The following is a 26,270-nucleotide window of genomic DNA, read 5'->3' on the forward strand; positions in this document are numbered from 1 at the left end:
AGCTCCGGTGCCCCCCGGTGCTCCCTCCGGTTCCTCCTTCCACCGGAGAGCAAAAAGCGAAGACTCGGTTTTTAATCCGCCGCCGGAAAAACCACAAAGAGCACGTGAAGTGGTGACGTGACGCAGCAGGTCAGCAGGTGATTGGCTGCTCGGACTGTTTACACTCAACACGTTTAAAGGTGCATTAATATTATTATTTTATTATTATTATTGATAATAAATAAAGATGAGCTGCAGGGAAATATATCTGCTGTTTGCTGAGGAAATACAGTCAGAGGAGTGAAAAAGTTTTACATCCTGAAAATACTGAGGAGAAAATTATTATTATTAAGCAATTAAATGAATAATTATATTTAAAAACTCTGCAGAAAAAGTCAAAATCCTGCAGGAAAAAAAGGAAAATGACTCAACTTTGAGTTCATCACCTCTTTCCCGTTTCTTTTATTTAAATTTTTTTGCTTAAGTTAATAATAAATATTAATTGCATAGAATAAATGACTAATTTGATTTGAGATAATTATTTTATGGCTCAACAGACATTTAAATCTATCACAATTTGTTTTAATTTCTAAAAACAATTCGAGGTTTAAAGCTCTAAAAAGTCCAGAAACTCTCAAAAGTTTGACTTTCTATATCGAATTATAGTCCAATAATATTTTGTTAAGATAAATTATATAGCTATAATACATTTAATGATTATAATTAAAATAATTTCTTGAACTGCAATGCAAAGCTTGTTTTTTATAGCTTTCTCACACCATTTTTTCGTTATTATTTTCATTTTTATGTCTGTTTTTAACTACATTTAAATGTAATTATTTTGCACAAAACGTTTTTTGTCACAAGGCAATTAAAAAGTATTTCAAATAAAATAAGGAATGGAAACAAACTTACCCTCAAAAATCCTTCAATTAGTGACAAAAAACATAAAACAACCCAGAAAATCACTGTAAAAAGTGGCACTCGGGAATAAGAATAAAAGGAGGGCAACAAATATAAATTAAAAATCAATTAGTAAAGAAAAAAATAACTTTATTCTTTAGGCAAGAAACAAAAGGAGAAAACGGAAGGAGCAACTAACTGCTGAGGTGGTTAAAATAAAAATAAAAGGTTAATTTCTTAAATCTCCATCAGCAAATAGCAGCTAAACCTTCAAAAACACTGTAAAAAAACACTTAAAATAACAAAAGAAACTCGCCAGGAACACAGAAAAACTCTTCTACACTGTAAAAAAACAAGTTGTTTTTACGGTAAAAAAAAACTTTACCGTAATAAATACGGTGCGACTTTTTCTAATATTACGGTAAAAAGATATTCGCACTGTTTTCCTGTTTCAGATTGCCATTTTATTCCATATTTTACAGTTAAAAAAAAGTTTTTCCAATCAAAAGAAACTCTGTTCTGCCATATAATTAACAAGAAAATACTTTATAAATGAAAAAGCGTAAATTAAAGATTTTACCATTAAATATTACAGTATATTTCTGTTAGAGATATGGTGTTTAGTACATTTAACAGTGAGAAAAAGTACTTTTTACAAAAAATAAATGCAAAAATGATGGCGTGTATATATATTACAGTATATTTTTTACTACAAACACGGTGCCAGTGTATTTTAAAGTGGAGTAATGTATGTAAAAAATACAGTTTGGGCTGATATATACATTTATGGTGTTTCATTGTTACTGAAACTGAATTAACTCATTATTTTACGGTCTTTTACGATCAAGATTTCGCAGTTTTTCACTGTAAAATCGACATTTTTTACAGTGTATTTGCAGGAAAAAACAAATGAATGACTTGAACTTTGTGTTAAAGTAGTTTAAAAATATGATTGAAGCTTTAAATTGAGATTTAATTTGTGTGTGAAGGGAAATTAAGGTAAAAGACAGAAGAAAAAAAATGTTTAATTAAAAGTTGTGGATTCACTTTAAACTCAAACAACACGTTCCCAAAAATTTTATTTTGCTGTTTTATTTTGTTTTTATATAAACAAAATAAATATATATATAAAATATAGAATTCTCACTGAACTGCACTTTCAAAATAAAAGTAATTCTGCACAAAAATGAGAAATGTCATTGTCGTACAAAAACAATTTTTTTTGGTTGTGTCATTGTTTCAATCAATGTATTTATATCTTCCAAATATACTTAAATGAGATGTTTAACCCTCTGGAGTCCATCTATTTATTGTAAATACATGTTTTATTTCCAGTAATAACTTTATTTATATATGATATGTAGACAAGCTGAGAAAGCCAGTTAAAGTTCAATCATAGGAGCTTTCACAGTGTGACATTTATGTTTCTAGACCATTTTTAAAATGTGAATTTTCCTTCTACAATGAAAACTAGTACTATTTTTAATTTACATGCAAATAGACAGTTTTGTAGTTTTATTATTTATTATCATTTCTGCTGTTTAAATGGTTTTAAAAAATGGTGCATTTCCATAGAAACCTGTGTCTTTTGTTTGTATTTTGGGTTCCTGGCAGCTTTATACTTTGTTATTTAAAATAAAACCAAAATCTCCCGGACTTCAGAGGTTAAAATAAGCCAAAATAAAAGTTTTCAATGCTTAAATATCATCTTCTGATCAAACTCTGGCCCCTCCTGGACCCCCACACACTGTAATAAATCATTTCATTTTACTTAATATATTTGATAAAATGTATTAAATCTAAATGTGTCCTTGATTTTGAGGCAGTTGTTTAAGTAACTTTAATATGAAAATGTTTGAGATAGAATCTACTTATTCTGATCACATTAAATATATTTATGTTTATGTAATTCTAAATCAAGAGAATTTTGAATGAATAATTGACACTTAACACTTCCTGTTAAGCTATTAACTCAACTTGTAACTTGATTAGATTTAATTAATAATATTGCGTTCAATTTGTTGCCTCAATTCTATTGAGTAGCTGTTGTTTATCTTTTATTTTTTACAGTGTAAAAGCAGAGAGAAGAAACAAATGTTTAATTAAAAGTTGTGGAGTCACTTTAAACAGCAACATGATCCCAAAATGTAAATAAACACTAACTTTTTGAGATAATTTGTGTGTGAAGGGAAATTAAACTGAGTAAAAGTAAAAGAGAGAAGAAAAAAATGTTTAATTAAAAGTTGTGGAGTCACTTTAAACTCAAACAACAACACGTTTTTTGCAGTTTTATTTTTCCTTCTTCTTCTTTTGCTATTCGTACTTTAGTTCACATCAATATCCAGGTATATTCTGGACCTGTAAGAACTTTTAATTTAATCAATTTTCTTTTTTAATTTGCCATTTCTTACCTCCCACTGTCTCAAGTTGAATAAAATGCCTCTTTTGTGTGTTTATGAGGAAACAAAATCTACCTCTGGGTTCAAATAAAGTAACTTGAAATGTCAATAAAAACAAACTTAAAGTATTGCTGCTAAAATAAATCTAATGCCAATAATAATAATAATAATAATAATAATGTGAATAACAAGTGAATAAAGTGATTTCAGCTGGTTTAAATGAGTTTTGAACTCCAACTGGAGGTGAAGCTGCTCTCAGACTTTGCAGGAATTTGTTGTTGTTTGGGTCAAACCTCACAAACAAACAAACAAACATCAGCATGAGCATCAGAAGAATAAATAAAGTCGGTCCAAACCATTTTCTCCGCTCTCCTCTGCTCCATTGTTGGCTGCTGCTGCGCGTCGCTCCGCCCCTCCATGTGTTGGAGTCGGAGTCCGGCGGGATAAGGAGCACCTCGTCTCCTCCTGCAGCCGATCAGCTGGACTTGTTCCCAGGGAGGCAGGAGAAGGAGCAAAGCATCCGGACGGAGGGAGGGAGGGGGACGCAGGGACGGAGCCGAGCACCCCGAGGCAGCAGAGCGCGGCGCGGCGCGGCGCACCATGTCCTTCAGCCCCAAGCACTCCACCCCCTTCTCAGTCAGCGACATTTTGAGCCCGATGGAGGACAGCTACCGGCGCTTTGGAGGGATGGAGCCCGCTGCGGGGAGCCTCGGGTCCCCGCTGGGCGCCTACCGGCAGCAGCAAGTCTCCCAGCCCGGTATGCAGCACCATCAGCACCAACACCACCAGGCGCAGCAGCAGCATCAGCCGCCTCATCTCCATCACCATCACCACCACCATCACCATCACCACCTGTCCTCCTCTTCATCCTCATCCTCCTCCTCTTCCTCAGCCTCGGCCACCGCAGCAGCAGCAGCAGCAGCAGCCGCCGCCGCCGCTCTGGGACCCGGCGGAGCCTACCACCACCACCACGTGCCCCACGGGGTGCCGCAGTTCTCCGGCGCCGTCGGAGGGTTCTGCAACGGCGGCATCGGCAACGTGGGAGAGCTGCCGTCCTACCAGGAGACGGTGAGGGGCGGGGGGGCGGCAGCGGCGTGGTACAGCAACCCCGAGCCCAGATACCCCACAAGTAAGAGGCGCGCCGATTAAAAAAAGTTTGGTTTTATTTCAGAAAAGTGTGATTTGGACTTTTACGCACGACGGTTAAAATGCGCAATGTTCCTAAAATGTGTCCAAACTGACGGAAGAGATTTTACTGCATGTTTTATAACACATAGATGTCTCCCATCTATTAGGGCTTCAAACAGGCCTTCAGAATGACAGAAAATAACTTTAAAACACTCTAAATAATAATAATAAACATACAAATTTGTGGCGCTATAAAGCGATTTAATATGAATCAAATTGCATTTTTACGCATCATAAAGTGACCAGAAAAAGTGTTTCTGCTCCTCCATTGCGACTTTAATTTGCTTAAAATGGTTTAACTCTTTAAATATGTGTCTATTATTATAATAATGTAATAAATTTGCTTTTATTTTGCAGGATAGAATGCCATAAATAATTAGAAACGGATATAGTAAAACGCAAAACCTTTTATTTTTTACTAAACTTTTCGGCTGATGTAGCTTTTAAATTAAATAGTTTTCTACTCATTTTAATTGTATTTTTCAACAAGCCTTTTAATTTGTTAAGAGAACAATGTTTTATTAATTTAAGAATGAGATGAATTCTGTTTTCTTGGGTTAAATTCTGCAGTAACTCGTTTTCTTTCCCTCCCATCCAAACGTTGATTATTTCTCCGCTAAGTTTCCAGATTCATGGGCCCGTCCGGCGGGATGAACATGTCCGGGATGGTGGGCGGCCTGGCCGGGATGGACTCCAGCGCCAAGTCCGTGGTGACGCTGCACGCCGCGCCGCGGAGGAAGCGGCGGGTTCTCTTCTCTCAGGCGCAGGTCTACGAGCTGGAGCGGCGCTTCAAGCAGCAGAAATACCTGTCGGCCCCGGAGCGGGAACACCTGGCCGGGCTGATCCACCTCACCCCCAACCAGGTGAAGATCTGGTTCCAGAACCACCGCTACAAGCTGAAGCGGCAGGCCAAGGACAAGGCCGGGCAGGACGGCGGAGCAGCAGGAGCAGGAGGAGGAGGAGGAGGAGGTCTGTGCGCTACGACGCACCGCTCCTCCTCCGTGTCCCCGGTTCTCTCCAAGAAAGGCTGCCGGAACGACTCCAGCGGCTCCAACCAGGCCGGGAACCGACAGAGCGGCTCCGGGGAGGCCATGACGGCGACCCCGCAGCAGCAGCAGCAGCAGCAGCAGCAGGTGAACCAGCTGTCCTCCACGGAGGAGCTGGAGGATTTGTCCCCGAGTCCGCCGATGGGACTGCACGGTCAGATCAACATGACGCAGACGGACGCGGCGCTAATCGAGTACACAAACAGCATGATCGGCTCCAATTTACTGTACGGGAGGACTTGGTAGGGACCCCGGGGGGAGCACGGACTGGTAGCGGGCCTGGGGGGCGTCATACCCGGTTGGATTTTTTTTTTTGTGTGCCGGCTGGAGGACAAAAACAAAAAGCGCCAGACTTTTTATTATTAATTTCCCTTCCTTCCTTCCGTGCGTAAAGTTCTGGTTCCTTTTACGCACACAGGGACTCAAGAGACACTCGGTGGTTTTGAGCAATAAGGTGCAAAAAATAAACTGTAAATTAGAGCCTCGTCTGAATGTGAATAATGTATTTTCTCCCTCTTTAAAACTGAACATTTGTTACGTCTTTTTTTTTTTTTTGGTTGTTAATTTTTTTGCTGCTGCGTTTAAACCATAAAATCTCATTTGAGGGGATTCAGGTTGAAGCACGCGCTCTGTGCTTCCCATTCATTACAAGACAAATTAAATTATTGCAGGTTTATATATGAAGTTAGTACAAAGTGAAGCAATAGAAGCCGGGTTGGAAAATAAATGCATAATAATAATAATAATAATAATGATAATGATGATAATAAAACAGCCGCTTCTCGGTTCGGAATTAAACGAATTGAGAATATTTTCATTTGGAGCAAATCAGAAAATATTCTTTGTCACAGTTTGTTTCCAGGATTAAATAAATTATATTTTCATTTTGGACATTTTCTGTTTGTTTTCAAATGCCTGAAGCAAAAAACAAATATTTTTTTAAAATGAATTTGGAGCAAAAACAACAAATATAATTTAAAGTCGCGGTAAATAAACGGAATGTTGATATAAACGCTGTTTTTTTGCGCCACTTTGACGCTTAAATTTACCGGAATAATCACCAGAAAATGCTTCAGGTTATTACATTTAAATCTAAAATATCACTTGTTTTTTTGTTTAAAGAGTTTTAGATTGCAGTGGGAGTTTTTACGAAAGAAAGAAGTGGTTTTTAAGTGTTTTTTCCCTTTATAATTTAACTGAATTATAAAAAAAGATCCTTTATAGAGAATTCCTGTCAGACAAATACAATCCCAACATGTTAATCTTTTGATTTCACATGTTTTTTTGTTGTTTTTTTAAACACATGGACCACTTTGTCTCATAAATAAACACAGCGGACACTTTGACTTACTTGTATTTTACAAGTTTTACAGGCCGTTTGTCTTAAAAATCACAAGTTACACAACACATTGGAGGTTTTTTTTTCTTCTAAATCCAGAATAAAAATGAAAAAAAAAAAAAAAGTAGCACAAATTTAATTGTACAAGAAGACAATAAAAATCAAATAAAATCAAGAGAGAAAAAAAAAAAACAAAAAAAAAACATTACGTGTCTCCCCTAAAAATGGTCGCCCGCCCTGAAAAAAGCCCAAAGTCCGACTTTACTTTGAGTTTAGTTCCAGTTGTATCTCCTGGAGGGAGGAGGAGGAGGGTAGCCTCGGCCCGCGCTGTAGCCCTGAAACACACAATAAAACACTTGAAATTAATAAAAATAAAATAAAAACACTTCTACAGCAGCTACCAATGAAACAAAGTACATAAAACTGTTAGTGTCTGCAGCTGAAATGTCTAAATTTCCGATTGATTATCAGTCAAACTGCTGAAAAGTGAGTTTTTCTTTTACTTTATTTACTCTTTTATTAGATTAGATTATACAGCTGCATCTCAATAAATTAGAATATCATAGAAAAGTTTATTTATATCAGAAATTCGATTGAAAAAGTAACAAATTAACACATTATATAGATCCATTACACAGAATGAAACATTTCATGTCTTTATTTATTTAATTTCTTCTATTTATAATGATTATGGCTTACATGTAATGAAGACCTTATATTTCAGTGACTCAAAAACATTTGAATATTACAAAAGACTAATTATAAAAAGTATGTTTAATATGGAAATGTTGGCCTCTGAAAAGTATGTCCATCTATATGACTCAATACTTCAGTAAATTGACTTTTATATCATATTCTAATGTTTTGAGATGAAGCAAAAAGTGTGAATATAGATTAAAGGGGAAAAAAAAGTACTAGTTTGAATGAAAAATATAAATATTTTTATTTATCACACGAGAAGATGTTTTTTTTACCCCTTATCTTTCTTTATATTTTCGGTAAAAACTCGTCCAATGTACCGAGACACTAAATAATATAGAACATTTTTCTCAGAAACTACAAGCAGCTCAGGTTTCTATTACCTTATTATAATAATTTGAAAAGAAAATATATTTAAAAGACACTATTATAATGTAAAAATAATATTTAATTAGGAAACTTTTTATCAACATAATCATTTTTCCTAAAATCCTGACTTTTTTTCCTCCCATGTGATCTAAAAATTAACTCTCACTAAAAAGTGACACAATAACCCAAAGTCTAGCAGACAGATTTAAAGAATAATGTGGCAATTTTTATTTATTATATTAATTCTTTTGGCACAAATTGGTTAAAATAATTCACTCGATCTCTAACAGTGAATTATATTTTTATTTTTATTCCCATTTACTTCCCTCAAATATTAAAATCCTTCTAAAATATCAACATCCAAACCCAAAGAAAAGTCAAAAATAAGAATGTTTTATTAAGTTTGAAAACACAGAAAACGAATCGTAAGTCAAATAAACTGTAATTCTGATTTTATAGTGACAAGAAAAATAAATACCACATTTAGGTTTTTCTTTATTATTGCATTTTAATCAAAACATTTTTTTAAAAGATTCATAACTTTAAGGATGATTTTGTCAAACTTAAAAACATTTAATTTTCAAAAGGTTTTATTTTGTCTGCGACTTCATTAAAAGAGCCAATTTACTCAAATTCTAGATTAACATAAATGTAATTATGTTCTAATAATTCATATTAAACCCACCGAGAGTGAATCTGGATTATTCTGATCAGTTGCGGTTTCATAAAATTAAAATAAAAAATAATTTATTAGTTAAAAAAAAACACTAAATGCCATTAACTTCCATTAATTCGGGGTGGTGGCAAAAACCTCATAAATCTAAAATCTAAAATAAATAAATTGACCTGGACATTAAATCTTAAACACTGCATGGATAGATAAATAAATAAATGTGTAAATCAGTTATTTTATATTTTGTGTGAATTGACCCTTTAATGGTGCTGATCTTTTGAAAGTTTTAATCGAAGCAGAAAACTTTGAAAGATAAACTTCGTACCACATTCTTAAAATTTAAATGTTAAAATAATTCAGAAAGAATATCAAGTTCAGCGTCTCATAAAAAGGACAAACGCAACTTTTGTGAAGTCAAAACTTGATGAGATTGAAGAAAAAAAAAGAGAAAAAGAAAAAAGAGATAATGTCGCAGAAGAATTTGATGGTTTGATACGATTTTACATGATTGTTTTAAATTAAAGGGCACAGTTGGACATTTTCTCTACTAAAACATTAATCGTCATTTAAAAATCAGTGAAAATAATTATATTTGGTGTAAATCTAGCAAAAAAGAATTTGAGAATAAATGAATCAAAATATAAAAACGGGATTAAAAGTTAAGACTGGCAACAGAAACTCACTAAAGGATCAAACGAACAACTCAAAAAGAGTTTGGACGGAAACTATTCATTTATATTTATATTAATTTATACACTTTAATTATTAAATGAAAGTCTAAAGATGTGAAGTCCTCGACTAAAGAAAATCTCAGATGAATAATCGAGGATTTAATCATCAGATCTGTTCGTTTCTACACAAAAGTGCCACTTTTCTTTCATCTTTTAATATCGTGTTTAACAGAAACGTCATCATCAGTTTATCAAGTTGACTAAAAACGAAAAAAACAACCAATTACTAGTTTTTATTAACTGGTTATGAAACAGTCTAAGTTTAATACTGATTCTCTCTGTGTGAGCTACACAAGCAAATAAGATCAATTTTAAGAAGATTTGCCATTTTTAAAGATATCTAATGCTCAAACTGATTCTGAATGTGATGCATTCTGTCAATATTTATGTTTTTAACTGTGTCAAAACTTTTTATGAATCTGGGTTTTAGTTATTCTGGCTCACATTCCTCCAGAAATCAGACGAAACCATCCAGAGACCCGAAGAGTCTTTGTTTAAAACTTTCCAGCAGGCAAAGTTTATAGTGAGTCATACAGTCATGGGAAAAATGATTAGACCACCCTTGTTTTCTCTAATTTCTTGTTAATTTTAATGTCTGGGCCAACTAAAGGTTCATTTGTTTGGACAAATATAATGAAAACAACAAGAATAGCTGATAAGAGTTTAATTTAAGAGCTGATATCTATCTATCATTTAACATGTGATTTGATTGATTGTCATTTTTACATCTACACTGTAAAGATTCTCGATAATAACCAAAATCAAAGACAGAAAATTACCAAATATAGATGTAAAAATGACAAAAAAAAAATACAAAATGACCAAAAAAAAGACACAAAATGACAAAAAGACAAAAATACCCCCCAAAAAGGGAAACATTACCAACAAAAGACACAAAATGACCAAATAATCTGGTAAACTGTTCCTCAGCAGAGCAGCGTTGGAGTTTGAGCTGATATCTAGACATTTAACATGGTTTTATTGAGAATGATTTTGGTTATTATCAATAAAACCATGAAAAATGGCTTAGAAATTATTATTCTTTTAGAGAAAACAAGATAATATTTTTTCCATGATTGTATGTAAGCCAGTTCAAAGGAAGCAGAGAGTTTTACTTCAGCAAAGAGAGAAAGAAAATACTCAAAAGCAAAAAAAAAAAGAGAAAGCAAAAACGTACAGAGATCGAGCATCAAGTCCTTCTAAAACCGGTTTCTACGTGAGCTGACAAAGGTTTCTAGACACAGAATCTAAACAATGAGCTAAAACCAGTGTGTTTGAGGCAGAAAGTCACAAACACTGTAAAACACAATGTTGCTTGTTTGTTATTATAACAACATTTTCCTTTTCAATACAACAAAGATTTGTGCAAAAAGTCATTTTAACCTTAAATATTGAGTCAAATATCAAGATTCATTTGAGTTAACTCCATCGTCTTTGTTGTCTTGACACGAAATTATTTCGCAGCATCGACACTCAAATATTTAAATTGAAACAACAAGTTTTACAGGACAATAACACAAACAAACTAACAGATCGATGCAGCAGTGAACCAACATCTGTTCTGTATTTTAACCTCCTCAAAACTATAAAAACAACTGTTTTTTCTGACAGGGAACTGAAGCTGTTATCTCCAAAGACACCAGACTCCATTGACAAAAACAGTAATTTCACCTTGCAGAACAGAGGAGTTGCTGGTCTGATGCCGCCTTGTTCAGTTTGGTTATTTGTGTTATTGTTAAAGTTTCTGCAGGTTAAATTTAACTCTGTTAGTGCTCATTCTTCACTTTACTGCTATTTGCTGAGAACAGCAAAGTTTCCATTTCAAAAACCCAGAAAAGAACGCAGATGGAAAAGACTTCTGCATTTGTCCACGGGGGCGCCAAAATCAACACAAAACCAAAGTTTCTCATGGTTGCTTTAACTTTTCTAGTATTTAAATGACCACCTGCCTACTGTAGCTTCCATTGACTTCCATTGATTTGGGAAGATGGCAAAAACCTCACAAATCTAAAATACATTAATTAACCGGGACAATAAAACTAAAACTCTGCATGTGTAAATAAATTATATTTAGTGTGAACTGACCCTTTGATGCTGTTGATCTTTTACATCTTTTTAAAGTTTAAATCGAAGCAGAAACCTTTGAGGGAGAAACTACGGACTAAACTTATAAAATTTAAATGTTAAAATAATTCAGAAAGAAAGAACATCAAGTTACACATTATTTTGTATTTTTCAGTGTCTCATGAAGTCAAACGCAACTTTCGAAAAGTCAAAATTTGTTTAGATTCAAGAAGGGGGTGGAGCTCATGGAAACACTTCTGCGTTTGTCCACAGGAGGCGCCAAAATCAACAGAAAAACCAAAGTTTCTCATGGTTGCTTTAACTTTTCTAGTATTTAAATGCCAAATGTGGTGATGTTTTGGTGTGATTACCTGGTGCTGCAAACCTATTTATTTCTTAAAGGTTTTATTAGTTCACAGGTCAGTTTACTCAAAAATAATTCAAAAATAAAATGACTTTATAATAATCAATATTAAAACCACTGAGAGTGATTATGTGGATTATAATACACATAATCACTCTTGATCTTTTGAAAGTTTAAATCGAAGCAGAAAACTTAAATGTTAAAATAGTTCAGAAAGAAAGAAAGAAAATCAAGTTTAACATGATTTTGTATTTTTCAGTATCTCATGAAGTCAAACGCAACTTTTGAAAAGTCTAAATTTGTTTAGATTTAAAAAGGGGGTGGAGCTTATTGAGACACATCTGCGTTTGTCCACAGGGGGCGCCAAAATCAACACAAAATCGAAGTAGAAAACTTTGAGGGAGAATTAAAATTCAAAATTTAAATGTTAAAATAATTCAGAAAGAAAGAACATCAAGTTAAACATGATTTTGTATTTTTTTTAAAAGACTTTTCTGCGTTTGTCCACAGGGGGCGCCAAAATCAACACAAAAACCAAAGTTTCTCATGGTTGCTTTAACTTTTCTGGTATTTAAAGTGTTTACCTGGTGCTGCTGTCCCCGGTTGTCCCTGCGGTCGTCTCTGCGGTCGCGCCAGTCGTCTCGGCGGTTGTCGAATCGTTGCTGGTAGCCGCCGGCCGCCGGTGCCGCCCCTCCCTGCTGGCTGCGGCTCTGGTTCTGCTGGTACGCCGACTGCTGCGCCTGCGAGGCCCGATCCCAACCGTGACCCCCGCCGCCGCCGCCGCCACCACCGCTGCCGTACTGCTGCTGCCTGCAGACAGAAACACATCCCACCTGTTTGAGTGCACTCTCAACAAGGCCTTTAATGAATACGTGTATTTAAAGAGTTGTGTTTGTGTCTGAAGAGGGCCGAGCGGCCTTGGAAGAAGAAGAAGAAGAAGAAGAAGTACCTGCAACTCAAACGTCCCTGAATCTGAATTAATGTAGTTAAAACACTTCATCTTCGGTTGGGAAGCTCAGAAATAATGATGTATTATGTCACATTTTACAGGTTATCTTAGAAATACTTCCCCACGGGTTAAAACAGGTCAACTCACCAGAACAAGGCCACTATTAAGTATTCTTTTAATTAATTTCTAATGAATATGAGCTTTTACTCAACTGACACTTTATTGGCTGGATGGTTTCATCCAACGCTGGATTAATTAAGAACTGAGCACTCGAATCGCAAGCAGAGGCGCTTTTTGGCTTCATTTTCGGACGTTCAACACAGAAACCAAAAAGATACATTTAGTTAATTTGGTCCCAAAACCTTTAAATACCTTTGTTTAAAGGAACAGAAACACGTGGAAAACTTCAGCAGGCATAAAAACAACTAATGGTGGAACAATCCACTGGTGAACAGAACAAAAGCAAACAACTTTCATGATAGTTAATTCAGCTTTTTAAGTCATTTTTCAAGCAAAAAATAAATGCATTTATAAATAAAAAGGTTTCATTTTCATTTTTCTGGTTGTGGTTTCTCCAATCTTATATTTTATCATTTTTCTCAGTTTTCCTCAGAAGCTGCCTCCAAAAAAAAAAATCAATAGTTATAGTGGCAAAATAAAAGCACAGCGGTTGTATTGATTTATAATTTCCGGGACAGGGACAGCCAACGGGCCGGACGTGGCCCAGGTCTGTTTTAGAGTATTGATACTTTTGCCAACCCTAGATGTCGGGGAGAGTTTCCAGCTAGAGAGCGAGGCGACCTTTGACCCCGGTTTGAAGTGACCTGGGTGAAACCCTCTTGGAGCGGCGTTTACCGAGGGACGGAGCTCTCGAGGAGATCAAACCGCCTCTCGTCTCTGATGACTTAGTAAAGACGCAGATGAAAGCAGCGAGTGGGAGATGAAGCGTCTCCACATATGTCTCGGCTCGCCCTCGTCTCCGAGTCGAGGCGTCCGTGGGACCCGGCGTGGAGCCGGCACGCCACGGCCCTCCAGACCGGCCGCCGGACAATGTGTCAAAGCAGCGGCGGAATTAAAAGTCTCTTCTTGGCAACAATGAGGAGAGGAGGAACTGAGAGCGGCGGCCCCCATCCCTCATTACTGAACCATGTCACACTCCGGCCAGCGGCGGACTTAACCGGTAATCCCCTCTCCTCCAAGTTCCTCCTGCAGCTCAGGAGTCGTTGAAGAAACTGTTTTCAGTCGCTCGCTAATAACTACTGACCCGGCGTGACACGGAGCCACAATGGGCCTGGAAAGTTGAACTGGAGACCCTGATTAGGAGTGTGGAGAGGAGGTCTGCAGCCAGGATCTGAGTCTGTGCAGCCTCCTGCAGCATTAGTGATGCCTCATTAAGCTGCACAAACCTCCTCCAGAGAAATTTGTTTCAGAGCGACGGGGAGAAATCTTAAACAACTGAGAGTGAATGTGTGGATTATTCTGATCGTTTGCTGTTAAATTTAAAAGTTTTGAGAGTGTAAAAACACCACAACTAAATTCCATTGACTTCCATTGATTTGGGAAGATGGCAAAAACTTCACAAACCTAAAACAAATAAATTAACCGGGACAATAAAACTAAAACTCTGCATGGATAGATAGATGCATGATCGTTTGCTGTTAAATTTTTGAAAACCAACCAGAGACACTTTTTGGCTTCATGTTCGTACATCCAACACAGAAACCAAAAAGATACATTTAGTTTATTCACAGAGCTGCGTATTTGGTCCCAAAACCTTTAAATACCTTCGTTTGAGGAACAGAAACACGTGGAACTAAAGAACAACTAAAAGAACATTAAAAAAAGTCAATAGTTGCAGCATTAGTAGTAAGTTGCACAAATCTCCTCGAGAGAAATTTGTTTTAGAGCGACGGGGAGAAATCTTAAACAACTGAGAGTGAAATTTGTGGATTATTCTGATTGTTTGCTGTTAAATTTAACATTTTTGAGAGTGTAAAAACAGCGCAACTAAATTCCATTGACTTCCATCAATTTGGGAAGATGGCAAAAACCTCACAAATCTAAAATAAATGAATTAACCTGGACAATAAAACTAAAACTTTGCATGTGTCAATAAATTATATGTAGTGTGAACTGACCCCCTTTGATGCTTTTGATCTTTGATCCTTGAACGTTTAAATTGAAGCAGAAAACTTTTAAAATTTAAATGTTAAAAATAATTCAGAAAGAAGAATATCAAGTTTCAGTGTCTCATGAAGTCAAACGCAACTTTTTTGAAAAGTCAAAATTTGTTTAGATTTAAGAAGGGGGTGGTACTTAACTAAATTCCATTGACCTCCATCAATTTGGGATAATGGCTAAAATCTCACAAATCTAAAATAAATGAATTAAGCGGGACAATATAACAAACTTGTGTAAATAAATCATATTTAGTGTGCATTGACCCTTAGATGCTTTTGATCTTTTTAAAAGTTTAAATCGAAGCAGAAAACTTTGAGAGAGAAACTACGGACTAAATTTTTAAAAATCTAAATGTTAAAAATAATTCAGAAAGAAAGAAAGAATATCAAGTTTCAGTGTCTCATGAAGTCAAACGGAACTTTTTTGAAAAGTCAAAATTTGTTTAGATTTAAGAAGGGGGTGGTGCTTATTGAGACACTTCTGCGTTTGTCCACAGGGGGCGCCAAAATCAACACAAAAAACAAAGTTTCTCATGGTTGCTTTAACTTTTCTAGTATTTAAACGACAACCTGCCTACTGTAACTCCGCCCGGTGATGTTTTGGTGCGTTTACCTGGTGCTGCAAACCTATTTATTTTTTAAAGGCTTTATTTGTCCATGACTTCATTAAAAGGGTCCGTTTACTCAAAAAACAATTCAAAAATAAAATGACTTTATAATAATCAATATTAAAACCACTGAGAGTGAATTTGTGGACCATTCTGCTGTTAAATTAAAAAATTTTGAGAGTGTAAAAAAAACAAACCTAAATTCCATTGACTTCCATTGATTTGGGAAGATGGCAAACGCCTCACGGGACAATAAAACTAAAACTTTGCATGTGTCAATAAATTATATTTAGTGTGAATTTGACCCTTTGATGCTTTTGAAAGTTTAAATCGAAGCAGAAAACTTTGAGAGAGAAACTACGGACTAAAATTGAAATGTTAAAATAATTCAGAAAGAAAGAAACGGAGCCACAATGGGCCTGAAAAGTTGAACTGGAGACCCTGATTAGGAGTGTGGAGAGGAGGTGTGGAGCCAGGATCTGTTCCTGCAGCATTAGTGATGCCTCATTAAGCTGCACAAACCTCCTCCAGAGAAATCTGTTTTAGAGCGACGGGGAGAAATCTTAATTCCCCCTGACAGAGGAACCACCAACCAGCCTTGACTCTTTACTGCACTGTGATTGTAAAAAAGAAGGAAGTTTGAGGAAGAGCATGTGGACTTATTCTTCCAAAAAACTAATAAAAAAAAGGCAAAATAAAACCAACTTTCTATGAAGTCCTTGGCCGAGAAAGTCACAAAAACTACATTGTGTTTCAGAGTTTAAAGGTGACTTTCTGTTCGCTTTCATTGTTATAATCAGTGGAAGTAAAGAGGGAAAAAGCCAGCAGAGACCATGAACTTTAAAAAAAGGAAAACTTTAGATTCATAAAAAAAGGCGAACAAACCAACCTTGGATACTGGGGCTGCTGGAAGGAGGGCGGCGCTCCCAGCAAACTGTTCTGCCTGGAATCTGTGGAGCACAAAGGAGGAAACGTTCAGGAGTGGAGAAAGAGATGAAAAGTTTATAGTTTTGGAAGAAGCAGAGAGGAAAAAACGACCAAGAGCATATTGCAATTTGTAAAATTGTAAATTTGACCTTTTAACACAATATGAAACAGGCAGTTTGAAGCAGATTAAGAAAAACATAGGTAACGCTTTATATTAAGGTCCTTGTAATAACTATTAATTAACAAGTAATAAGGCCCTTGTAAGTCCTTACAAAGATGCTTATTAACATTATTGTGTGTTTATAAGCTTATATAAGTGTTAATAACGGCATTACAAACACCCATGACCCACCCATTATGTCTTTGACATGCCTTTATTAATCTTATTTTGTTTGCTTATTGATATTAAAATATACTTTATTGCTCATCTATTATAAGTTAACTATAAGTTAACTATGCTTTTTGCAACTACCGGATCTAAAGCGAGAACAATGCCTTATTACTTGTTAATTAATGGTTATTAAGGACCTTATTATAAAGCGTTACCAAAACATTTGACAATTTTGAGCTACTTTTGTCCACGATGTTTAAAATTTGCTGCAGAATTGTTTGTTACTCCTTGATTGTGTTTTGAGAGGACAAAGCCTTTATTTTGGGGGCAAATTTTCCACCTACAACCTTAATAAAATTATATATAACACACCCAGAAACTAGAAAATAACATGTTCTTTCTAACATGTTTCAGCCTCTGCCTTCACTTTATATTTTAGCTTAAACTTTAACAAAAGACCGCAACTAAAGGATTATTTTATCACTGATTAATCTGACGGTAACTTTCTTGATTAATAAAGTGAAACATTTGGTCTATAAAATATCATAATAGGGAAAAATGTCAAATCTAGTTGATCAAAGTTCAAGATGTGTTTAAATTTCTTGTTTTGTTGATCAAAACAAATATATTCAGTTTAATCACATAAAAACACAGAAAAGCAGAAACTCTGAAGGCTGAAAACAACATTTTCTGCCATTTGTGAATGAAATAAATGACTTTAATGATTAATCAGTTGTCAATATAGTTATTTGTAGAGTGTTTTTATTCACAAAAAACTACATTTTATCAGTTTGAACTTTAAATATATGATATTAACACTGAAATTGCATTCATTTTTTTTTATTTGGTGTTTTTCAGTGTCAAAACTCTTAAGGAATCTGAGTTTCAAACTCGTGAATCACTTTAAATTCTGAAAAGGATCATAAATAAAAGGGAAAATACTTCAGCGAGTCGACATTTTTTGAGTCAAACTGCAATGAAACCTGAGAAAATCCTCCGGTTTCTTTGTTTAGAAGGCAAAACTTGAAGGATTTGACATTAAACACGGATATTTATTAACCCAATTCAAGTCAACCTTGAAGATTTAAAAAGAGAAAGAGAGAAAAATACCAAATATTTAATTTAAAATCAGCTGTCATGATAAAAATTAAGCTCTTTGAAAACGTCAAATCCTGGCGACTCCTGGAGGAGGAGGAGGAGACAGAGGAGGAGGAGACGGGAAGAGGAGAAGACGGGAGAGGAGTCAGAGGAGGAGGAGACGGGAGGAGGAGACAGAGGAGGAGGAGACGGATGGGAGTCAGAGGAGGAGGAGACCGGAGTGGGAGTCGGAGGAGACGGGAAGGGAGTCGGAAGAGGGGGAGACAGAGGAGGAGGAGACGGATGGGAGTCAGAGGAGGAGGAGACGGATGGGAGACAGAGGAGGAGGAGACGGGAGGGGGAGACAGAGGAGGAGGAGGAGACAGGAGGGGAGTCAGAGGAGGAGGAGACGGATGGGAGACAGAGGAGGAGGAGACGGGAGGGGGAGACAGAGGAGGAGGAGACGGGAGGGGGAGACAGAGGAGGAGGAGGAGACAGATGGGAGTCAGAGGAGGAGGAGACGGGAGGGGGAGACAGAGGAGGAGGAGACGGGAGGGGGAGACAGAGGAGGAGGAGACGGGAGGGGGAGACAGAGGAGGAGGAGGAGACGGGAGGGGAGTTGGATGAGACGGGAGGGGAGTCGGAAGAGGGGGAGACAGAGGAGGAGGAGACGGATGGGAGTAAGAGGAGGAGGAGACCGGAGGGGGAGACAGAGGAGGAGGAGATGGGAGGGGAGACAGAGGAGGAGGAGATGGGAGGGGAGACAGAGGAGGAGGAGACGGATGGGAGTAAGAGGAGGAGGAGACCGGAGGGGGAGACAGAGGAGGAGGAGATGGGAGGGGGAGACAGAGGAGGAGGAGATGGGAGGGGAGACAGAGGAGGAGGAGATGGGAGGGGAGACAGAGGAGGAGGAGACGGATGGGAGTAAGAGGAGGAGGAGACCGGAGGGGGAGACAGAGGAGGAGGAGATGGGAGGGGGAGACAGAGGAGGAGGAGATGGGAGGGGAGACAGAGGAGGAGGAGATGGGAGGGGAGACAGAGGAGGAGGAGACGGATGGGAGTAAGAGGAGGAGGAGACCGGAGGGGGAGACAGAGGAGGAGGAGACATAGGATGGGAGACAGAGGAGAGACAGAAGAGGAGAGAGAGGAGGGAGTCAGAAGAGGGGAGTCAGAGGAGGAGAGAGGAGGGGGAGAGAGGAGGAGGAGAGAGGAGGAGGAGAGAGGAGGGGGAGGGGGAGACGGGGAGAGCGGGAGCTCCACATTTGCATGTTTTGTGGAGAAATGGAATAAGCATTCATGCGGCAGCATTGTGGAGCCCTGAAGTACCCTGGTTCCATCGCTGCAGGCCCTTCACAAAGACACACTTAAAAAAAAGAAAAAAAGGAGCTAACGGCTTCTTCCAGATTCACTGTTGCCAAGGCGATGACCAGCTGCGAGCCGCCGACTTGTTTGTTTATCGGGGCCGGCCCGCTGAGTGGCTGGGCTCTGGGTGGGTGCAGGGAGGTGCAGGGAGGTGCAGGGAGCAGCTCCCCACCGGGAGGAAAACACTCGGACCGACTGATACGAGTTCACACAAGTCAAAGCTCGGAGCAGATTTATCAGTTTGATCAGTTTGGGTTGTTTTCAGGGCTGCAGGAGCTCAAATATAACATTTTATAGATGCACTTTGAGTTGCATTTATTTGTATGAAAAGCGAAAAGTCAACAATCCGAAACATTTAACTAAATTCTGGACGTTATGATTGCATGTGTTGGAAGAGCAGTAGAGCTCATTTAGAGAATAGCAGAGCCAGTATGTAGTGTGTGTGTGTGTGTGTGTGTGTGTGTGTTCTTGTTCTTCCTACATAGTGAGGACCAGAACATGTTTTTAACCAACAGAGTGAGGACATTTTGGCCGGTCCTCACTTCTTTAAAGGTTTTTTTTTTTAGATTTCAGACTTTGTTTTAAGGGTTAAAGGTTACATGATAATGATAATTAACTGAAACTGTATAGTGTGGTTACAAAACTAACTAAAATTATAGTGAAAATGTCCTTCGTTTTCCTCTTTGTCAACTTTTTTCATACATAATGAAGATGGATCAGACAAAGGAAATAAAGGCAAAATTTACTGTGACCTCTTTTAATGTCCCACCCAACAAATACCCCATTACAAATAACTACAACTATTAAAAACTAAACTAAAACTAGCAAACTCACTCTAAAAATTCACAACAAAATGAAAACTAAAACTAATGAAAAATCCAAAACTATTATCTTCCAAGGGAATTCACTGTTACAATGAGGGTCCTCACAAAGATAGAAGTACAAGAATTTGTGTGTGTGTGTGTGTGTGTGTGTGTGTAATGTGGAGTGAGCTGACTAGAGAGAGAGCGATCGGAGCAAAGGAGAGTTTAAAGTCCCCCTCCACTCAAAAATGTGTTTTTTAAAATGTTCTTGTTCCCGATAATGCCTGACCTTCACCATACCGACGTGTATCTGTGCAAATCACTAGAGGAGTTTTCACATTCCTCTGCTGGAGGGGGGAGAGGTCTGTAGCGTGCAAGAAAATCTGGATTACTAGATCACAAATCCATCTCTCCAGGTTCAAAACGACACGTTTGAGTTGAATAACCAGCAGTTTGGCCAACAGACGGTTCATCCAGTGGCCTGGAAGGTGAATTGTTAAAAGTGTCCTCATGGTTCACAATGGCTCCTCAGATGGTTCTCATGTTAGAGACGTCTGTGCACTTCAGAGAATCTGAGATTCACTCCTACATCCGAAAGAAAGATCACGTACGACTACTTTAAAAAAAAAAAAAAAAAAAGCCGATCAGAAGCTGTAAAAGCTTTTTGTGTTTCTATTTTTTTAATTTTTTTTTATGTGTTTTCTGTGTTTTTTGTATTTTTTGGTGTGTTTTCTGTGTTTTTTGTTTTTTTTGGTGTGTTTTCTGTGTTTTTTGTATTTTTTTGGTGTGTTTTCTGTGTTTTTTATATTTTTAGGTGTGTTTTCTGTGGTTTTCTCTATTTTTTTGTGTGTTTTTTGTATTTTTTGGTGTGTTTTCTGTGTTTTTTATATTTTTAAGTGTGTTTTCTGTGGTTTTCTGTATTTTTTGGTGTGTTTTCTGTGTTTTTTGTATTTTTTTGGTGTGTTTTCTGTGTTTTTTATATTTTTAGGTGTGTTTTCTGTGGTTTTCTGTATTTTTTGGTGTGTTTTTTGTATTTTTTTGGTGTGTTTTCTGTGTTTTTTATATTTTTAGGTGTGTTTTCTGTGGTTTTCTGTATTTTTTGGTGTGTTTTTGGTGTTTTTGGTGTGTTTTCTGTGTTTTTTGTATTTTTTTGGTGTGTATTCTTTGTTTCTATGCGTTTTTATTTTATTTTTTGGTGTGTTTTCTGTGTATTTCTGTGTTTTTTATGTGTTTATGAGTTATATGTGTTTTTTCTTGTGTGTTTTTTGTGTTCAAAATGTTGATCCACTAAGTCAAAATGAATGTCAAATAGGTGAGATTGTAATGAAAAAAATTATACCAACATGGAATGGTGAACATTTTTTAAATGTAATATACAGGCAGAATGAAAAAAAGTCAAAAACCGACAAAATAGCCCCAAAACTCCAAAGGCTTAAACTCCATTCTCAAGAGATGCAGGCGGACCTGGACTGGACATGAACATCAAAGCAATCCCAGTAATCAGATTACACTGGAGCCAATAGAAGACACTGGACTGAAGGAACTGGAGGGATTTTGTTGCTGGCCAAAGTTGGCACAATGGGGACGAGTGAGTGACTGAAAGAACTCCTTAAATCTCAAGAAAAGGTGATTCATTTCACTCGACCTGCATCAATAACAAGCTAACCAAGTCTGAAAACATCTGTGCACAAAAACAAACCAAGCAACAACTGGTTTCTAGTCTCACCAGGACCTGAAGTGGTCTGAAAGATAATCACTGTCAACACTTTGATGCACAACAACATGGGTCTAAAGTGACCCGATATGTATGAGTTTTTATCTTCTATATCTTTGCAATAAATTATTTTCATCATTCAGTATTCCAGATTTTCCTCAATTAGTTTGTTTTTGATCATCATACATCCTAATTTGATGTTTTCCTTTATTATTTTTTTAATAAAATCCCTTTTTTTGTCACTACTCTTCTAATGTGTCACAACATGGGTCAAAAATGACCCATATCCATTTTTTTTAGCTAAGTAGCTTGCTAAGCTAACTACTTAGCTAATGTCTTGGCTAAGTAGTTAGCTTAGCAAGCTACTTAGCCAAGAAGTTAGCTATGTAATAATGCAAAAACATTTTTTTCTTCATAAAGTATGAGAGGCAAAATGTAAATAATGATCTGTTGTAATAAAAAAACAAGATATTTAAAGAAGACTTGGAATATTCAATCATAAAATAAGTTGATATCAAAAGATAGAGCACAGAAACACACAGCAGTGTAATAAGAATTTTTCAGAGTGACCCTTCAATAAAGACGGTTGGATTCAGAGTATCAAAGTTTAAGTTGAATTTAATTAAAAGACACAAAATGACTAAAAAAAAAATGACACAAATATCCTTAAAAAAAGACAAAATGACTAAAAAGAAAAAATGACTAGGACACAAAATGACTAAAAAAGACACAAAATGATCAAAAAAAGACACAAAATGACTTAAAAAAAAAGACACAAAATGACAAAAAAGACACAAAATGATTAAAAAAGACACAAAATGACTAAAAAAAAGATACAAAATGATCAAAAAAAGACAAAATGACAAAAAAGACACAAAATGACTAAAAAAGACACAAAATGATCAAAAAAAGACACAAAATGACTAAAAAAAGACAAAATGACAAAAAAGACACAAAATGACAAAAAAAGACAAAATGACAAAAAAGACACAAAATGACAAAAAAAAGACACAAAGACTAAATAGTATTCAATAGTATCAAAGTTTAAGTTGAATTTAATTAAATCTTGTACAAGAGGAGTGTTTAAATCATGCAACACAGCGAGTGAGGTTACAGAGAAAAAGGCCCATGTGACAGTCAGAAACTGTTGCATCACATGGATCCTATAGTGGGAGGTTTCCAACGTATAGTTGACCTGTCTGACACAGATGCTGTTATTCTCACTTCCCCAAAGTCAAAGGTATGGTCAGCAGAAACACGTCTGACCCCCCCGTCATGTGTACTTCCCTTTATCTTAACATATAGTTAACCTCCTCCAGCAGAAACACTGGTCTGATGTAACACAAAGCCAGTTTATCCACATGCTGCAGGCAGGGACACATTTGCTTAACCCTTTATCAGGCAAAGAACTATATTTGGTGGTAAGAGTCAGGTAATATTGAGAAAAAAGTTGCAAATTTACTTGATTAAAGTGGCAAACCTACAGGAAAAAAAGTTGCAGATTTATGAGATTTAAAGTGGCAAATCTGTGCGAAAAAAGTTGCAAGTGGGAAGTGGGAAAAAAAGCAACTTTTTTATCCCAGATTCACCACCTTAAATCTCATAAATCTGCACATTTTTTTCTTGTAGATTTTCCGCTTTAATCTCGCAAACTTTTTTTCAAAATATTATTTTCGTATGTTGTTTTTTTTTTTTACAAATTCTGGCTGTATGTAATATCCTCCAATATTCTCTAGGGTTGAAATTTGGAATTTGCAAGTATTTCAATGAGAGCCCTATTAAAGTTGCTTTTCTCCCACTTTTTTCTCATAAATCTGGGACTTTTTTCGCACAGATTTGCCACTTTAAATCTCTTAAATCTGTGACTTTTTGTATTGTAGATTTGCCACTTTAATCTAGTAAATTTGGAACTTTTTTCTCGAAATATTACCTGAAGTTAACAAATATAGTTCTTTGCCTGATAAAGGGTTAATATGATTAAAACTTTGGAAAAACCCCAGATTAATACAAATTTTTATAACAAGCAGCATTAAATGACATGGGGAATGAATGAATGTTGTGCATCAAAGTGTTAAGAACTTAATGATTTCAGTCAAATCGACGAGGAAATTAAAGTTGATGTGAGGTGCAAACATGAGACTGGATGTTTTTTCTGTTCTTGCTCTCCATAACACACCTGGGAAAACTTTCATTCAACTAGTTAAACAGGAGAAAATTACATCTGTCCAAACTTCTAGATCTCAATAAATGTTTGTCCAATTGGGAGCCAAACAAAACAGACTGCTGAATGGTTGTTTGTGCTGTGAATGAACTGACTCCAACTTGTAACATGTTGTTAGTTTATGATTTCAGTTTGTCAGTTGGATTATAGAAAAACTACTGGAGCAATTTTTAGGAAACTAATGGAAGGGTGAAACACAGAAAAAGGGAGAATCCATCAGATTTTGGAGCAGATCTGGATCACAAAACATTTATTTTCCAACTCATTTAAGTCATTAAAATGGAAGAAAACACTAAAATAATCAGTTTATGAGCTGCTTATTTAAATGGAAGTCATGACGGAAATATCCCTGCAGATTTTGGCTGCAAACAGAAGTAAAAAAAAACCCGATTAGCAGCCAGCAGGCAGACTGCTGTCGGCACATTATCATTTTGTTTTTGTCATTCAGTTTTCATGTTTGATTATCTCCTCCACCAACAAACTTTAAGTGGACCACCCAGTTGGGCTCCAATTATAACTCCACAACACTCTGGTCTTCTTTTCCTCGTCGCCCGCCATGACTCAAAAGAGAGAATTACAAGTGGACACCTGTCAATCTCCTTAATTAACAATGATCTGAAAGTGTATAGACCGCCAGTCTGCGCCGGACAAAAGCCAACAAAGGATTACGCTTTAAATCCTTAAAACACGCTGCGTCCACTGTATTAATGCGGGGATTACAACCGCGCTAAACAACTAAACGTCTCTCTCCGCCTCTTTTCAATTAGTTCAGCGACTATTTGACTCAGCTCCCGTCCAGCCGGAGGAACAGACGCAGGACAGTAACTTTTTCTGGAGACAGACGGACTCCTTCAAAACCTCGTCTGTCTCTGCTGCTTCACCAGCCCAGAAAACGTTTCAGAAAAGATTAAAACCCTCTGGAGTCTCCAAAAGCTCCAAATAATCCAGACTTGTTGACTCCATCAGACTAGAAAACAAAGCAGCGTGGAGCCCTACTGTAAATTTACCTCTAAAGTTCTGGCTGTAAACTCGATGAGGACTAATGGACTAAAAAAGACACAAAATGACCAAAAAAAAGACACAAATGACCAAAAAAAAGACACAAAATGACCAAAAAAAAGACACAAAATGACAAAAAAAGACTCAAAATAAGTAAAAAAGATGCAACAAAATGCACAAAATGACCAAAAGAGACAATAAAAGACAAATAAAATCCAGTCACACTAGAGTCAAGAAAGAAAGCATCTTAACCCTGTGGAGTGTCTAAAAGCTCCAAATAATCCAGACTTGTTGCCTCCATCAGACTAGAAAACAAAGCAGCGTGGAGCCCTACTGTAAATTTACCTCTAAAGTTCTGGCTGTAAACTCCATGAGGCCAGTTTCAGTTTGATGATGATATACCAAGTAAAACTGGAGACAAGCTCAAATAGATTTAGTATCAAATGATAGAACTGGATGGAACCCTCTTATATGGTAGATTTGACACCTTTGGTAAACATTTGAAACATTTAAAATTCTTTATTGAGCATGATAGTGTTTAGAAAGTAAAAATGACACAAAATGACCAAAAAAAGACACAAAATGACCAAAAAAGACACAGAATTACTATTTAAAAAAAGACACAAAATGACCAAAAAGACACAAAATGACTAAAAAACGACACAAAATAACTAAAAAACTACACAAAATGACTAAAAAAAGACAGAATTACTAAAAAGTCACAAAATTACCAAAAAAGACACAAAATGATCAAAAAAAGACACAAAATGACTAAAAAGACACAAAATGACTAAAAAAAGACACAAAATGACTAAAAAACGACTAAAAAAAGACAGAATTACTAAAAAGACACAAAATTACCAAAAAAGGCACAAAATGATCCAAAAAAAAGACACAAAATGACTAAAAAAAGACACAAAATGCCAAAAAAAGACACAAAATGCCAAAAAAAGACAAAATGACTAAAAAAAAGACACAAAATGACAAAAATTGTTAGGCTAAACACACGAGACACAATAAAATACAGTCACACTAGATATATATATATATATAATATATCTATATGGCACGGCCCTGGAACAGACCCAGTTCCCAGCCAGGCCTCCTGTATGTACGTGTTGTCTCCTTGTTAGGGAGTTGCTCTGGCAGCCAGCGTGAGCAGCTATTATGCTCAGTTGTTACTGTGAAGTGGCTGTGGAGTTTGGAGGCTTATCAGCCACTGTGGCCGCTGGATCAATCCGTTACTTTGCTGCCCTGGTTAAAATTTGGTGTCACCGTGTGTCAAAGGCAATAATGGCCACCAGCAGAGACTCCCCGGCTGGTTATTAAACACCAGCTGGCCGGG

The 26,270-nt window shown here is 36.7% G+C and overlaps 2 protein-coding genes across 3 annotated transcripts in view; one reads left to right on the forward strand and one right to left on the reverse strand.

Moving 5' to 3' along the window:
- The first annotated feature begins 3,485 nt into the window (after window positions 1-3,485).
- Window positions 3,486-6,861, forward strand: LOC131990803 (homeobox protein Nkx-2.4-like). The gene is made up of 2 exons (XM_059355936.1): window positions 3,486-4,410; window positions 5,091-6,861. The coding sequence occupies exons 1-2, from the start codon at window positions 3,882-3,884 to the stop codon at window positions 5,759-5,761; spliced, it is 1,200 nt and encodes a 399-aa protein (XP_059211919.1). The 5' UTR covers window positions 3,486-3,881; the 3' UTR covers window positions 5,762-6,861.
- xrn2 (5'-3' exoribonuclease 2) overlaps window positions 6,769-26,270 on the reverse strand; it is a 74,445-nt gene continuing 54,943 nt past the window's right edge. For both annotated transcript variants that reach the window (XM_059355935.1, XM_059355934.1), the window contains 3 exons: window positions 16,381-16,441; window positions 12,339-12,564; window positions 6,769-7,189 (listed from right to left, as the gene is read on the reverse strand). In XM_059355935.1, the coding sequence (XP_059211918.1) occupies window positions 7,127-7,189; window positions 12,339-12,564; window positions 16,381-16,441 (350 nt within the window). In that variant the 3' untranslated portion in view covers window positions 6,769-7,126. The remainder of the gene's footprint in view (window positions 7,190-12,338; window positions 12,565-16,380; window positions 16,442-26,270) is intronic.

The sequence above is a fragment of the Centropristis striata genome, chromosome 18 (assembly GCF_030273125.1).
Source record: "Centropristis striata isolate RG_2023a ecotype Rhode Island chromosome 18, C.striata_1.0, whole genome shotgun sequence".
NCBI classification, from domain to species: Eukaryota; Metazoa; Chordata; class Actinopteri; order Perciformes; family Serranidae; genus Centropristis; species Centropristis striata.